Genomic DNA, 14,035 nt, shown 5'->3' with positions numbered 1-14,035 from the left:
TATCTAGGTATCTGCTATTATTGTCTTCCTTTCATAAAGAAAGAAATGAAGTCCATACTCGTCATATGACTTGCCATAAAACATAGCTATTAAGTGTTAGAGTTTAATATAAGCAGCCAATGCTCAATTTATAATAACTGGGAAATGGAACCAGCCTAGATGTCCCTCAACTAATGAGTGGATAATGAAGATGTGGCACATTTATACAATGGAGTTCTACTCAGCAGTAAAGAAAAATGAAGTTATGAAATTTGCAGAAAAATGGATGGACCCGGAAAGGATTATACTAAGTGAGGTAACCCAGGCCCAGAAAGCCAAGCGTCACATGTTCTCTCTCATATGTGGATCCTAGCTACAAACAATTGGGCTTCTGCATGAGAAGGAAAATACTTAGCAGCAGAGGCCAGTAAGTTAAAAAGGAGATATAAAGGGAAGAGAAAGGAAGGGAGGAGGGTACTTAATAGGTTGATATTGTATATATGTAAGTACAATGATTGAGATGGGGAGGTGATATGATGGAGAATGGAATTTCAAAGGGGAAAGTGGGGGGGAGAGGGAGGGAATTACCATGGGATATTTTTTATAATCATGGAAAATGCTAATAAAACTTTAAAAAAAAAAACAAAAAAAAATCAGGGTCTCCAAGTGGGATTTCCCATTTCTGGGAATCTCTCCTGCTCTATAGGAGCTCTGCCTTATTTTCCTTCACTTAAACTCTGTAATAAAATCTTTCTAAACGTCACCCTCAAAATATATATATGTATACATCCAAGCTTACATATCACTCACAAAAGACCATCAAAGAATGTACATGACAGTTCAAACCCAGCAGAAGCAGCCAGTCAGATCCGTGGGTCTTGGGCCACAGAGACCTCTGAGACCCAATGTAGAAGGTGCTGGAAATACAGCCTGTGTGCCGGAACAAGTGAAAACCAGTACCTGGCTTGCAAGGAGGAACTTAAGCCAACACAGCAAATGAAAGGAAGGCCCTGTTTACTAGCCCACCTACCAGACAACCACAGCCAGCATGACTTCATCTTCTACCTGTAAGCTCTACCCAGAGACACAAGTATCATACAAACAGGTCCCCTAAAGGCAAGCATAGGCAGATTGACTAAAAATAAGAGGTGAACACTACAATTAATACTGAGCTGGTCTATAAGAGGTCCCATAGAAGACAAAACAAGCCACCAACTAGTACTGAAAAGAGGGAGAAGTTAAATCAAGATCTGATGTTAAAACCACAATAAAGAAACATGAAGACTATGAGGGATCACCCCACCTCAACATATTCCCAGCCTCCCAACGTCCCTATAATGGAAGCTATAACCACCGAGATAGGTAAAATGTCAGAGAAAGAATTCAGAATCCTATTTCTAAAACAAACAAACAACAAAAAAAATCAATGGCTATGTAGGAGGCTGAAACAACCAGATGAATGAATTAAAGAAATCCATTCATGGGCTGGAGAGATGGCTTAGCGGTTAAGACACTTGCCTGTGAAGCCCAAGGACCTAGGTTGGATTCTCCAGTGCCCATGTAAACCAGATGCACAAAGTAGTGCATGTGTCTGGAGTTCATTTGCAGCAGCCAGAGGCTCTGGTGTGCCCATTCTCTTTCTCTGTCTCTGTCTCTCACTCTCTCTCTCTCTAATCTGCCTCTTTCTATCTCTCTCTTAAATAAATAAACATTTTTTACAAAAAGAAATCCATTCAAGATCATGACAAGACAGTCTCCAAAGTGAATGAAAATGTAATCAAATAGGAGGAGAAAGTCCAAAACACGGAGGACAAATCCAACAAGGAAATTGAAACGCTGAAAGACAAACAAACATGAATTCTAAAACTGAAAGAAAAAAAATCACTGAAATAAAAATTACAATAAAGGGATGGAGCCATTTGGCTCAGCAGTTAAGGCACTTGACTGTAGTGTCTAATGACCTGGGTTTGATTCCCCAGTACCCACATAAAGTCAGATGCATAAATTAGTGCATGCATCTGGAGTCTCTTAACAGTGGCTAGAGGCCCTGGGCACCTATCCCTCACCTCTTCTCTCTCTCCCCTTGCAACTAAATAAAATCACAATAAATGATATTACCAATAGTCAAGAGAATGCAAAGACTGAATTTCAGAGATGGAAACCAAGTTGAGTTGATAAATCACATAGATACATATAAAGAAAAAAACTACAAGAAACATGAACGATATTTCTATGAGGTCTGGGATACATTCAATAGAGAAAGCTGTAGCATTCACAGGGTAGAAGGAGGAACTGAGAAAATATGTAGAGAATTTACCCAATGACATCATAGCAGAAAACTTCATAAACCTAGAGAGAGAAGTTCAACATACAGACATAGGCCTTTTGAACCCCCAAACACACAAGACCAGAAAAGAAGCTCTCCAAAACATACTGTAGTCAACATGTCAAAAATACATAATAAAGAAACAACATACTGGGGGGGGTGGCATATGCTTTTAGTCTTAGCACTCAGGAAGATGAGACAGGAGGATTGCCATAAACTTAAGACCAGCCTAGCTACAGAGTGAGTTACAGATCAGTCTGGGCTATAGTGAGACCCTGCCTCAAAAAAAAAAAAAGAAAGAAAGAAAGAAAAGAGAAGAAAGAAAGAAAAAGAATCGACACTGAAAGAAGTAAGGGGTAAACACAAACTCACCTACAAAGGCAAGAACATCAGATATCTTCAGTAACACTAATAGCCAGAAAAGCATGGAACAATATATCTCAAACCCTAAAAATAAATAACTTCCAAACAAGAGTGCTACACCCAACAAAATTATCTTTCAGTGTTGATGGAGAAATAAGGCTATTCTAAGCAAACACAAATCAAGGCAATTAAGGACAACCAAATCAGCACTGCAGGAAATTCTCAAGGAATACTATACAGAGGGGAAGAAGAAAAACAGTCTCATCTACATGAACATATAGAAGAATATCCGCCAAGAAATGAACAGGTGGAGGCAGAGGTAAGAGGATCCCTGTAAGTTCAAGGCTAGCCTGAGACAATATAGTGAATTCCAGGTTAGCCTGAGCTAGAGTGAGACCCTACCTCAAAAAAAAAAAAAAAAAGAAAGAAAGAAAGGAATAGGGGAGAAAACAAGACTTAGAAATGAATTAGCTTTGTGGTGTTTTAAATGTGGAGTGTCCCCAGTAGCCTTGTGGGTTTGTGATTAAGTCTTATGCTTAGTCAGCAACTGGTGGTGCCTTTGAGGGGGTAGTATCTTGCTGGAAGAGGTGTGTCACTGAGGGCAGATCTTGTGGTTTCTTAGCCCAGCATAGCGAGCTCACTCTGTCTACTTCCAGCTAATATGTGGTGATGTAAGCTAGCTTCTTGCTTGTGTCATGCTTTCCCTGCCATGATGGAGTTTCTCTTAGAAGCTGTAATCCAAGAGAGAACTCATATCTGGTACTAGAAACTAAGTCAGATTCCCATGGCCAGGAAACTCATACACTCCAGAGAGAAGTCCCCACTGCCCTCTGAATACGAATGGGCTGACACACCAACAACTCTGTCAAATAACTATGCATATCCCCTTTAATCCAAGCTGCTCTCACTGTTGGTTGGAGAGTACATTTAATTTTCAATGATTTTGTTTGTTTGTTTGTTTTGAGATCAGGTTTAATTCTAGTCCAGGCTCAACTGGAAGTCACTATGTAGTCTCAGGCTGGCCTTTAACTCACAGCAATCCTACCTCAGCCTCCTGAGGGCTGGGATTAAAGGTATACACCATCATACCTGAGAATCTGTTTTATTTTAATGATGGCAGAAAAACTCAGGAGATCCAAGATCTATCAATATGACAAGAAAAGAGAGCTTACTGTCTACCATAAGGTGTGCTGCCTCTACCACATCTGCCAGGGCCCATGAGAAATTGGACATGGGCCTCAGGGTTTATAGTCCAGCCCACTTGCCAATGCTAGCTCCTTCCTGGTTGCTGTAACATGCTGGGCTGCCTGCTCTGCCGTGTTTTCCCCACTATGATGAAACTTTCCCTCAAAACTGTAAGCTGAATTAAACCCTTCTCATAAGCTGCTTCTAGTTGGGTGTTTTGTCTCAGCAATGAGAAAGTAACTGCTACACCAAGGAAGAGAAAGATCTCTACAAAGAAAACTTCAAGATACAGAGAAAAAAAAAAAAAAGATACCAGATGTTTTAGAGACATTCCATGCTCCTGGATGGGCAAAGTCAATATTGTGAAAATGGCAATATAACTAACAGCATCTACAGATTCAATGTAATTCCCATCAACGTTACAATGATATTCTTCTCCAAACAAGAAAAAAGATAATACAACAATTCACATGGAAACTCAAAAGACCACATGTAACCAAGGCAAACAAAAGTAGAAAGAACACTGCTGGGAAGTACAACAATTGCTGATATAAAATTATACTATACAGCCATCGTTATAAAAACAGTATGGTACAGGCACAAAGCAGATATATAAACCAATGGAATAGAATAGAGGACCCCAAAATAAACCCACACAGCTATGATCACCTAGTGTTTTACACAGGTATCAAATGTGTACATTGTAAAAAAGACAGCCTATTCAACAGATGCAGCTGGAAAAACTGGATAGCCACCTGCAGAACAAAATTAGCCTCACATCACTCACCCTGCACAAAGACCAATTCAAAATGATCAAAGACCTTTATGTAAAGCCATGCATGCTGAGAATACTAGGGGAACATATAGGCAATACAGTTGAAGTTACAAGTATAGGTAAGAATGTTCTGAAGAGAACTCCAGTAGTACAGAAAATCATCCCAAGAATCAACAAATGAGACTATATGAAACTAAAAAGTTTCCTCATAGCAAAGGAAACTAGCAGAGAGGACAGCCTACAGAATGGAAAAATATTTGCTGGCTATTCCTCTGATATGGGTTGATATGTAGAATACATATTTTGAACTATAAAATCTAAATATCAAAAAATCCTTTCCAATTAAAAAAAAAAGAGCCGGATGTGGTAGCACATGTCTTTAATTCCAGCACTTGGGAGGCAGAGGTAGGAGGATTGCCATGAGTTCAAGGCTACCCTGAGACTACATAGTGAATTCCAGGTCAGCCTGGGCTAGAGTGAGACCCTACCTCAAAACAAATAACTAGTAATCATGATGTACATGGCACACAGAAAAGAGTAACTGGTTGGGAATAACTGGAAGTTTACTTGGTGAAACTAACGACAAAGATAAATGAGATGTTTTAGGTAATGAGATTACTGGTAGTGGAAAGGTTTATGTAGGGATAAGGAGCAGGGGAATAAAGGGGAGAAGAAGATGGGAGGGAGGGTTAGCCAAAGGATGTATGAAAAAGCAATATGGAAACCCATCGCTTTGTAATCTAATTTAAAATATATTTTAGAGCTGGGCGTGGTGGCGCATGCCTTTAATCCCAGCACTTGGGAGGCAGAGGTCGGAGGATCGCCGTGAGTTCAAGGCCACCCGGAGACTCTATAGTGAATTCCAGGTCAGCCTGGGCTAGAGTGAGACCCTCGAAAAACAAAAAAATAAAAAATAAATTTAAAAATATATTTTTTAGGACTGAAGAGATTGTTCAGTGGTTAAAGGTGTTTGCTTGCAAATCCTGTCAGCCCAGGTTAAATTCCCCAGAACCCACTTAAAGCCAGATGCACAAAGCAGTACATTTGTCTGCAGTTTGTTTGCAGCAGCTAGAGGCCCTGGCGTACTCATATTCTCTCCTCTCCCTCCCTCCCTCAAATAAATTTATATATACATACACATTTTTAAAAAAGTTTGATAGCACTGAGACATCTCTATCACACCCTCTAAGGCTTAGGGACCATTGTGAAAGAGGTAGTGGAAAGAATATATGATCCAAAGGAAGGGGAGGAGTGCTCACAATACTGTCTTCCAGACATAAAGTAGCCATAGTATTCATGACCTCTCAGTGGATGACACAGATTACACAAAACCTGCATAATAAGAGGGAAAAATGATGACATCAAAATAAAAGAGAAGCCGGGCATGGTGGTGCACGCCTTTAATCCCAGCACTTGGGAGGCAGAGGTAGGAGGATCGTCATGAGTTCAAGGCCACCCTGAGATTACATAGTGATTCCAGGTCAACCTGAGCTAGAGTGAAACCCTACCTTGAAAAGCCAAAAATAAAATAAAATAAATAAAAAAATAAAATAAAATAAAATAGAAGAGAGACTAGTTGGAAAGAAGAAGGTATTCTGTGGAGGAGAGGCTTGGGAGGAGAAAAAGGGGAGTGGTAAAAGGGGATTATAAACATGGAATATTGTCCATATTTATGGAAGTTGTCAATAAAATGTTTTTAAAAAATAAGAGTTTGAAGAAAGGTGCCCTGCATTAATGGATAATGTTGTTTCCCATAAATGCAAATGATAAAGAAGAGCCAACATGATTTTAAAAATTAGAGCAAGGGTGGAGAATTTGTCCCAACTGATTTGAAGCTTTTTAATTTTTTTTTTTACATTTTATTTATTTATTTGAAGGAGAAAAAAAGAAGAGAGAGTGTGTGAATGAATGAATATGAGCACACCAGGGCCTCCAGCCACTGCAAACAAATTGCAGATATATGTGCCTCCTTGTGCATCTGGCTTTATGTGGGTTTTGCAGAATTGAACTTGGGTCCTTTGGTTTTGCTGCCAAGCACCTTGACCACTAAGCCATCTCTCCAGCCCTGACTTGAAGATTTAACTATAAAAGCTGTACTAATAAAATAGTATAGGTTTGCCTCAAGAACAATGTTTCAGCTACATTTTCTGTGTTCTTGATGCTCTGGTAACTTGGGTTTTAGCTGCTTCTGGAGAGAGAATGTCCTTCTCTGGGTTAACCTGTTTCCCAGACAGCAAAAGACTGGCCTGTGAAAATATACACTTCACATACAAAGCAACTTATCCACAGTCTATAGCCACACTTAGCTCCTTTATTACCTCTCTATTGACTTCTCAAGGTGAACTGTTATCTCCCTAACCGAATCCCAGAATGATATGCTAGGCAACTAGGAACAGCATTATACCAGGGGGCCCAGTGAAATTATTTAAATGAGCCCACCTTAAACATGACTAGCCTGCCTGGTGTACTCCCTCCTAGAAAGACTACAATACAGGTTCTGGCTCCTGCTTTCCTCCTAGCTCCTTCTGCCTTCTGACTGCCTCTGATGCTCCCCATGTGGCCCTGCATGGTATAGCAAGCTCCCTACCCCTGGGAGCTGTAATGAACTATCCTTTCAATAGAAGCTGTCTTTTTATGTGTTGGCTTCATCATACTCCAATACTAAAACCTACCTTTTCAACAGATAAATAGATGAAGCCCAACAATAAGTTCACATATAGATAGTTTCAACTTACAATGGTTCCAATAATGTGAAAATAATAAGCCAGATGTACATGCCTATAGTCCCAGCACTCAGGAGGCAGAGGTAGGAGGATGACTGAGTTCAAGGCCACCCTGAGACTACATAGTGAATTCCAATTTAGCCTGAGCTATAGCGAGACCCTACCTTGAAATCCCCCCCCAAAAAAATAGAATGATAAGCTCTCAGTAGAAACCATACATTGATATTCAGTAGCTTAGGCATATTGCAAGCTTTTTAAAATTTATGTTTTTCTTGCAATTTAACTCCACTGGAAGTTGAGGAACATCTGTACAAACATCCTTCAGATGTTTGTCAAATGGTTTGGGAATAACTAGATATCAGTGTTTTGTTTTGTTTTGTTTTTTCAAATGAACCCTGGGGCTGGGGAGATGGCTCAGTACTTAAAGGTGTCTGCTATCAAAACCTGTTGCCCCAGGTTTGATTCCTTAGTACCCACACAAAGCCGGATACACAAAGAAGTGCATGCACCTGGAGTTCATTTGCAGCAGCAAGACGCCCTGGTGCACACCTTCTCTCTGTCTGCTTGCAAACAAACAAATAAATAAATCTTTTTTTTTTTTTTTTGGTTTTTCAAAGTAGGATCTCACTGTAACCCAGGCTGACCTGGAATTTACTATGTAGTCTCAGGCTAGCCTCGAACTCACAGTGATCCTCCTACCTCAGCTTCCCAGGTGCTGGGACTAAAGGCATGCACTATCACACCCAGCTAAATAAAAATATTTTAAAACAATGAACCTCTACCCTTACATCACATGCATCCAAAAGACTGCTCATAGACCTAACTAAAAAGATGATAAAGCCTTCTGGCCATCATAATGCATGCCTGTAATTCCAGCTCTTGGAAGGCTAAAACGAACAGATTGAGAGCTTGAGGCCAGTGTGTACTACATGGTGAAATCCTGTCTGAAAACAGACCAAAAAAAAAAAAAAAACTTAGTAAGAAAACAACCTAATAAAAATGAGAAAGCAATGAATAAATGTCCAAATGAAGCTAGGCGTGATGGTGCATGCCTTTAATCCCAGCACTTGGGAGGCAGAGGTAGGAAGATCACCTTGAGTTCGAGGACACCCTGAGATTACATAGTAAATTCCAGGTCAGCCTTAGCTTCAGCAAAACCCTACCTGGGGCGGGGGAGCCCAAATGGTCAATAAGCACATGAATAGATGCTTATGAGAGGATTGCAAATTTGAGATTATAAAAGAGATAGCATTCCACACAGTATGATAGTTAAAATTAAAGAAATTGATAACATGTGTTGACAAGGATACAGAGCAACAGGAATTCTTACATATTGCTCTTGAGAATCTAAAATGGAATAGCCAATTTGGAAGAGTCTTTGGAATTTTTTTGTTGTTGTTATTTTTTTCTAGGTAGGGTCTCTCTCTAGTCCAGGCTGACCTGGAATTTACTCTGTAGTCTCAGGTTGGCCTTGAACACACAGTGATCCTCCAACCTCTGCCTCCAAAGTGCTGGGATTGAAGGCGTGTGCCACCATACCTGGCTGGAAAATTTTTAAATAAAGGTAAGTTTCCACTTATCATGTGAGTCAACAATTCCAAACTTAGGTATTTGCCCAAAGTAAATGTAAACATGGTCACACAAAGATATGTCTGAATTTTCATTGCAGTTCCAGTCATAATTATCAAATATTAACCCCCTATCCATCAAGAGATATAAGAATAACAGAATGTAATACAGGCTCAATATTATTATCCAAATATATTTTGGACAGAAATTTTTTTCAGAGTTTGGAATTTTACATAGAATATAGCAGTTAGGCATTCATAATTCAAAAACTTAAAATTAGAAATGCTCCAAAAATTGAAACATTGTTATTATCAACTTAATGCTCGGAAAGTTTTAGACTTTGAAGCATTAAGAATTTCAGATTTGCCAGGCATGGTGGCGCACGCCTTTAATCCCAGCACTCGGGAGGCATAGGTAAGAGGATCGCCATGAGTTCGAGGCTACCCTGAGACTCCATAGTGAATTCCAGGTCAGCCTGGGCTAGAGTGAACCCTACCTCAAAAAAAAAGGAAAAAAAGAACTTTCAGATTTGCCAGGCATGGTGGCGCACGCTTTTAGTCCTAGCACTCGGGAGGCAAAGGTAGGAGGATCACCCTGAGTTCATGGCCACCCTGACACTACATAGTGAATTCCATGTCAGGTCAGCCTGGGATAGAATGGGACCCTATGTCCAAAAAAAAAAAAATTCAGAGTTTTGAAATATGGGTGTACCACATGTGTATTCATGTCATGGAATTATTCAGCATTTAAATAAACTAGTGATATGTTCAATACCACAGAGGAAGTGCAAAATTATGATACTGAGTGGAATAAGCCAGACCCAAAAGATTACATATGATATGATTCCATTTATATGAAGCCCTAGTAAACACAAATCTAATCTAGCCAGGTGCACACCTTTAATCCCAGCATTTGGGAGGCAGAAGTAGGAGGTTCACTGTGAGTTTGAGACCAGGCTGGGACTAGAGTGAGTTCCTGGTCAGCCTAGACTACAGTGAGACCCTACTCAAAAAAAAAGAGAAAAAAATATATATCAGGCTGGAGAGTTGCTTAGTGGTTAAGCACTTGCCTGTGAGGCTCAATTCCCCAGGACCCACGTTAGCCAGATGCACAAGGGGGTCATGCTTCTGGAGTTTATTTGCAGTAGCTGGAGGCCTTGGTGCACCCATATTCATTCTCTCTTGTTCTCACGTAAATAAAAAATTAAAAATTAAAAAAAATCTGATCTATACTAATGAAACAAAAAGCATGACAATGGTTCTCTGGGTCACAAGAAGGCATTTTGTGTAATGGAATGTTATACCCTGATCAGTGTTGTATACTGTTATCAAAATGCATCAAACTATACCCTTAAATGGATACATTTTAGACTACATAAATTATACTATAAAACTGTTTCTAAAAGAAAATATTCCTAAGTGACAATGACCAGAATGTTAAGAGGATGAGAGAGAGAGATAGGACTGTGTTAAGATGGAGTGGTGTAAAGAATATGAAGGAGATACTTAAAAAGAAAATAGGAAGTAAGGGTGGCTATGGATGACAGTTAATTATTGATTATCTTAGAGTAAGAAGATTAAATGAAAGGAAGAAAGTGAGAGGGTACTAGAAAGAAGAGGAGGAAAGCAAATCTATTTAAAACCTAGAATGTCTATCATAAGACTCTTAAGATTCAGAGGTGTGGTTTAAGTAATGTAGCATTAAAAATGTAATAGGAAAAAAAAATGTAATAGAAGATGCCGGGCTTGGTGGCGCATGCCTTTAATCCCAGCACTCGGGAGGCAGAGGTAGGAGGATTGCTGTGAGCTCAAGGCCACCCTGAGATGACAGAGTTAATTCCAGGTCAGCCTGGACCAGAGTGAGACCCTACCTCGAAAAGAAAAAAACAATGTAATAGGAGGGCTGGAGAGATGGCTTAGTGGTTAAGCACTTGCCTGCAATGCCTAAGGACCCCGGTTTGAGGCTCAATTCTCCAGGACCCACGTATGTCAGATGCACAAGGGGGCGCATACATCTGGAGTTTGTTTGCAGTGGAGGTCCTGGCATGCCTATTCCCTCTCCCTCTCTCTATCTGCCTCTTTCTCTTTCTGCCTGTCACTCTCAAATAAATAAATAAAAATTTTTAAAATGTGGGGCTGGAGAGATGGCTTAGCGGTTAATCGCTTGCCTGTGAAGCCTAAGGACCCCGGTTCGAGGCTCGGTTCCCCAGGTCCCACGTTAGCCAGATGCACAAGGGGGCGCACGCGTCTGGAGTTCGTTTGCAGAGGCTGGAAGCCCTGGCGCGCCCATTCTCTCTCTCTCTCTCCCTCTATCTGTCTTTCTCTCTGTGTCTGTCGCTCTCAAATAAATAAATAAAAAAATTAAAAAAAAAATTAAAAAATGTGGAAGCCAGGTACGGTGGCACATGCCTTTAATCCCAGCACTTGGGAGGCAGAAGTAGGAAGACTGCGTGAGTTTGAGGCCACCCTGAGACTACATAATGAATTCCAAATCAGCCTGAGCTAGAGCGAGACTCTACCTCAAGAAAAAAAAAAAAAAAGTAATAGGAGGGGCTGGATAGATGGCTTAGCAATTAAGAAGCTTGCCCACAAAGCCAAAGGACCCAGGTTCAACTCCCCAGTACCCACATAAAGTTAGATGCACAAAGTGGCGCAAGCATGTGGAGTTCATTTGCACTGGCTAGAGGCCCTGGTGTGCCCATCCTGTCTCCCTCTCAAATAAATAAGTAAAATATTTTAAAAAGTGGAATAGAGAATATCTAAAGAAGTAAGATCCATTGTGAGAAAGGCTGGTGTATGGTCCAGAGAGTGGGGAAATAGGAGTAATTCTTCTAGAGGAAAACCAAGCAAAGAAGGCAGTTTATAACAACTAAAATAAAGGGAGAGAACAATTTGGTACCTAAAATGATGAAGCTAACCTCAAACAATTTCTAAAGTTTACAAACTTAAAAGACAGCAATGCTAGCATTTTAAAGTCATTGGTCATTGAAAAAAAGAACTTCCACATCTTTCTGCCTGGGTCCTACTCACATACCTGAACAGCTCTGACGGTCCTCCTCTAACATCCATGGTGCCTTTCCTTGCTCCAACTTGAAGATAACCTCTGGCTTGGGAACTTCACACCCTGTTCAGAGAACATGACAGAGAATTGGATCCAGGTAATTGCTTTCTTACAGGAACAGAATAATAATCACAGGGTTGAGAAGGGACTGAAGAATTTCAACGAATCAGGCCCACTGCCACCAAACCCTTCAGATCTCCCCGATGGACCTACAGCTGAGCGTGCAAATTTTCTCAACTGAAATTCCGTATTGGCTTCCCAGGGCTGCCAACAAAGTACTAAAAATCAGGGTGTTCAATACAATGGAAATGTATCCTCCACATTTTTAGAGGCTAGAAATCTGAAATCAAGGAGTCAGGGTTATGTTGTCTCTGATGGATCTAGGTGAGAATCTCTCCTTGGGTCTTCTAGCTTCTAGTGTTTACTGGAAATCCTTTGTATTCCCTGGCACATGACTGTCTCCTCTTTACATCACATCATCATCTCTCTAGGCATGCTTGCAGAACCATCACTCCCATCCTTACCTTCTTCATTATATAGTATTATATACCTCTGTGATCAAATTTACCCTTTTTATACAGATAATGCATATATTAGATCAAGGCCTACTCTAATGGCCTCATTTTAACTTTATTGCTTCCATAAAGACCACTCCCAAATAAGCCACATGTTATGAATACTAGGGGCTAGGATTTCTACCTAGCTGGTGGGGGGCAAAATTTATTCCAAAAGAATATATCTTAATCCCTCCAAACTCATGTCCTTTTCATTTGCAAAATTATTCACCTCTACCCCATTTTCTAAAAAGTCTTTTAGAATTTAATCTTTAAATTATATATGAATTAATATACAAAATGAATTTCATTACAATATTTTATTTATTTAAAATATCTTTGATTTTTCAAGGCAGGATCTCACCCTATCCCAGGCTAACCAGGAACTCACTTTAGACCTGACTGGCCTCAAACTCACAGAGATGCCTGTTGCAGTCAGGTTCACATTGCTGGTAGAAATCACCCAACCAAGAGTAGCTTGTGGGAAAAAAGAGGTTTATTTTGGCTTACAGGCTCGAGGGGGAAGCTCCACACTGGCAGGGAAAATGACGACATGAGCAGAGGGTGGACATCACCCCCTGGCCCACATAAGGTGGACAACAAGAACAGGACAGTGTGCCAAACACTGGCATGGAGAAACTGGCTATAATACCCATAAGCCCACCCCCAACAATACCCTGCTTGCAGGAGATGTTAATTCCCAAATATCCATCAGCTGGGAACCTAGCATTCAGAACACCTAAGTTTATGGGGGACACCTGAATCAAACCACCACAATGCCCATACCTCAGCCTCCCTTGAAATGTACCACCATATCTGCCTAAATATTTTTATTTATTTGCAAGAGAGACAGAGATTATGGGTGTGCTAGGGCCTCTAGCTGCTGAAAATGATCTCCATACACATGTGCCACTTTGTGCATCTGGCTTTATGTGGACAGTGGAGAATAAAACCTGGGCAGATAGGCTTTGAAAGCAATTGCATGGGGCTGGAGAGATTGCTTAGTGGTTAAGGCGCTTGCCTGGGTAGTCAAAGGACCCAGGTTCAATTCCCCAGTACCCATGTAGGCCAGATGCACAAGGTGGCACATGAGTCGAGTTTGTTTGCAGTGGCTAGAGATCCTATAGTGCCCATTCTTTCCCTCTGTTTGCCTTCCTCTCTCTTTCTCTCTCAAACTAAGAAATAAATAAAATGAAAGCAAGTGCCTTTAACCACTGAACTATCTCCCCATTCTCATTATATTTTCATACATGTATTTCATATGCTTTATTTATATTCATTCCCCATTACTTTCTCTTGTTCCTCACTCCTCACTCCTACTTGTCCCCTTCTTTCTCTCAAATACACCTCTTCTACTTTCATGTCATTTGTATATAGACAGATGATAGATTGACACATTAGAGAAAATGCGTATCTATCTTTCTGACTCTTTTATTTTGTTTAACATTACAGTCTCCAGTTCCAATTACTTTCAGACAAATGACATAATTGCATTATTCTT

General features: G+C 40.3%; 1 protein-coding gene across 4 annotated transcripts in view; it reads right to left on the bottom strand.

Annotated features, from left to right (window-relative positions):
• The window catches only part of Znf81 (zinc finger protein 81), an 81,207-nt gene that overhangs the window by 3,819 nt on the left and 63,353 nt on the right, over positions 1–14,035 (bottom strand). For all 4 annotated transcript variants that reach the window (XM_045140801.1, XM_045140798.1, XM_045140800.1 and 1 more), the window contains exon 4: positions 11,954–12,043. In XM_045140801.1, the coding sequence (XP_044996736.1) occupies positions 11,954–12,043 (90 nt within the window). The remainder of the gene's footprint in view (positions 1–11,953; positions 12,044–14,035) is intronic.

Source organism: Jaculus jaculus, chromosome X (assembly GCF_020740685.1).
Source record: "Jaculus jaculus isolate mJacJac1 chromosome X, mJacJac1.mat.Y.cur, whole genome shotgun sequence".
Lineage (NCBI taxonomy): Eukaryota > Metazoa > Chordata > Mammalia > Rodentia > Dipodidae > Jaculus > Jaculus jaculus.
This window is presented reverse-complemented; position numbering and strand designations above follow the sequence as displayed.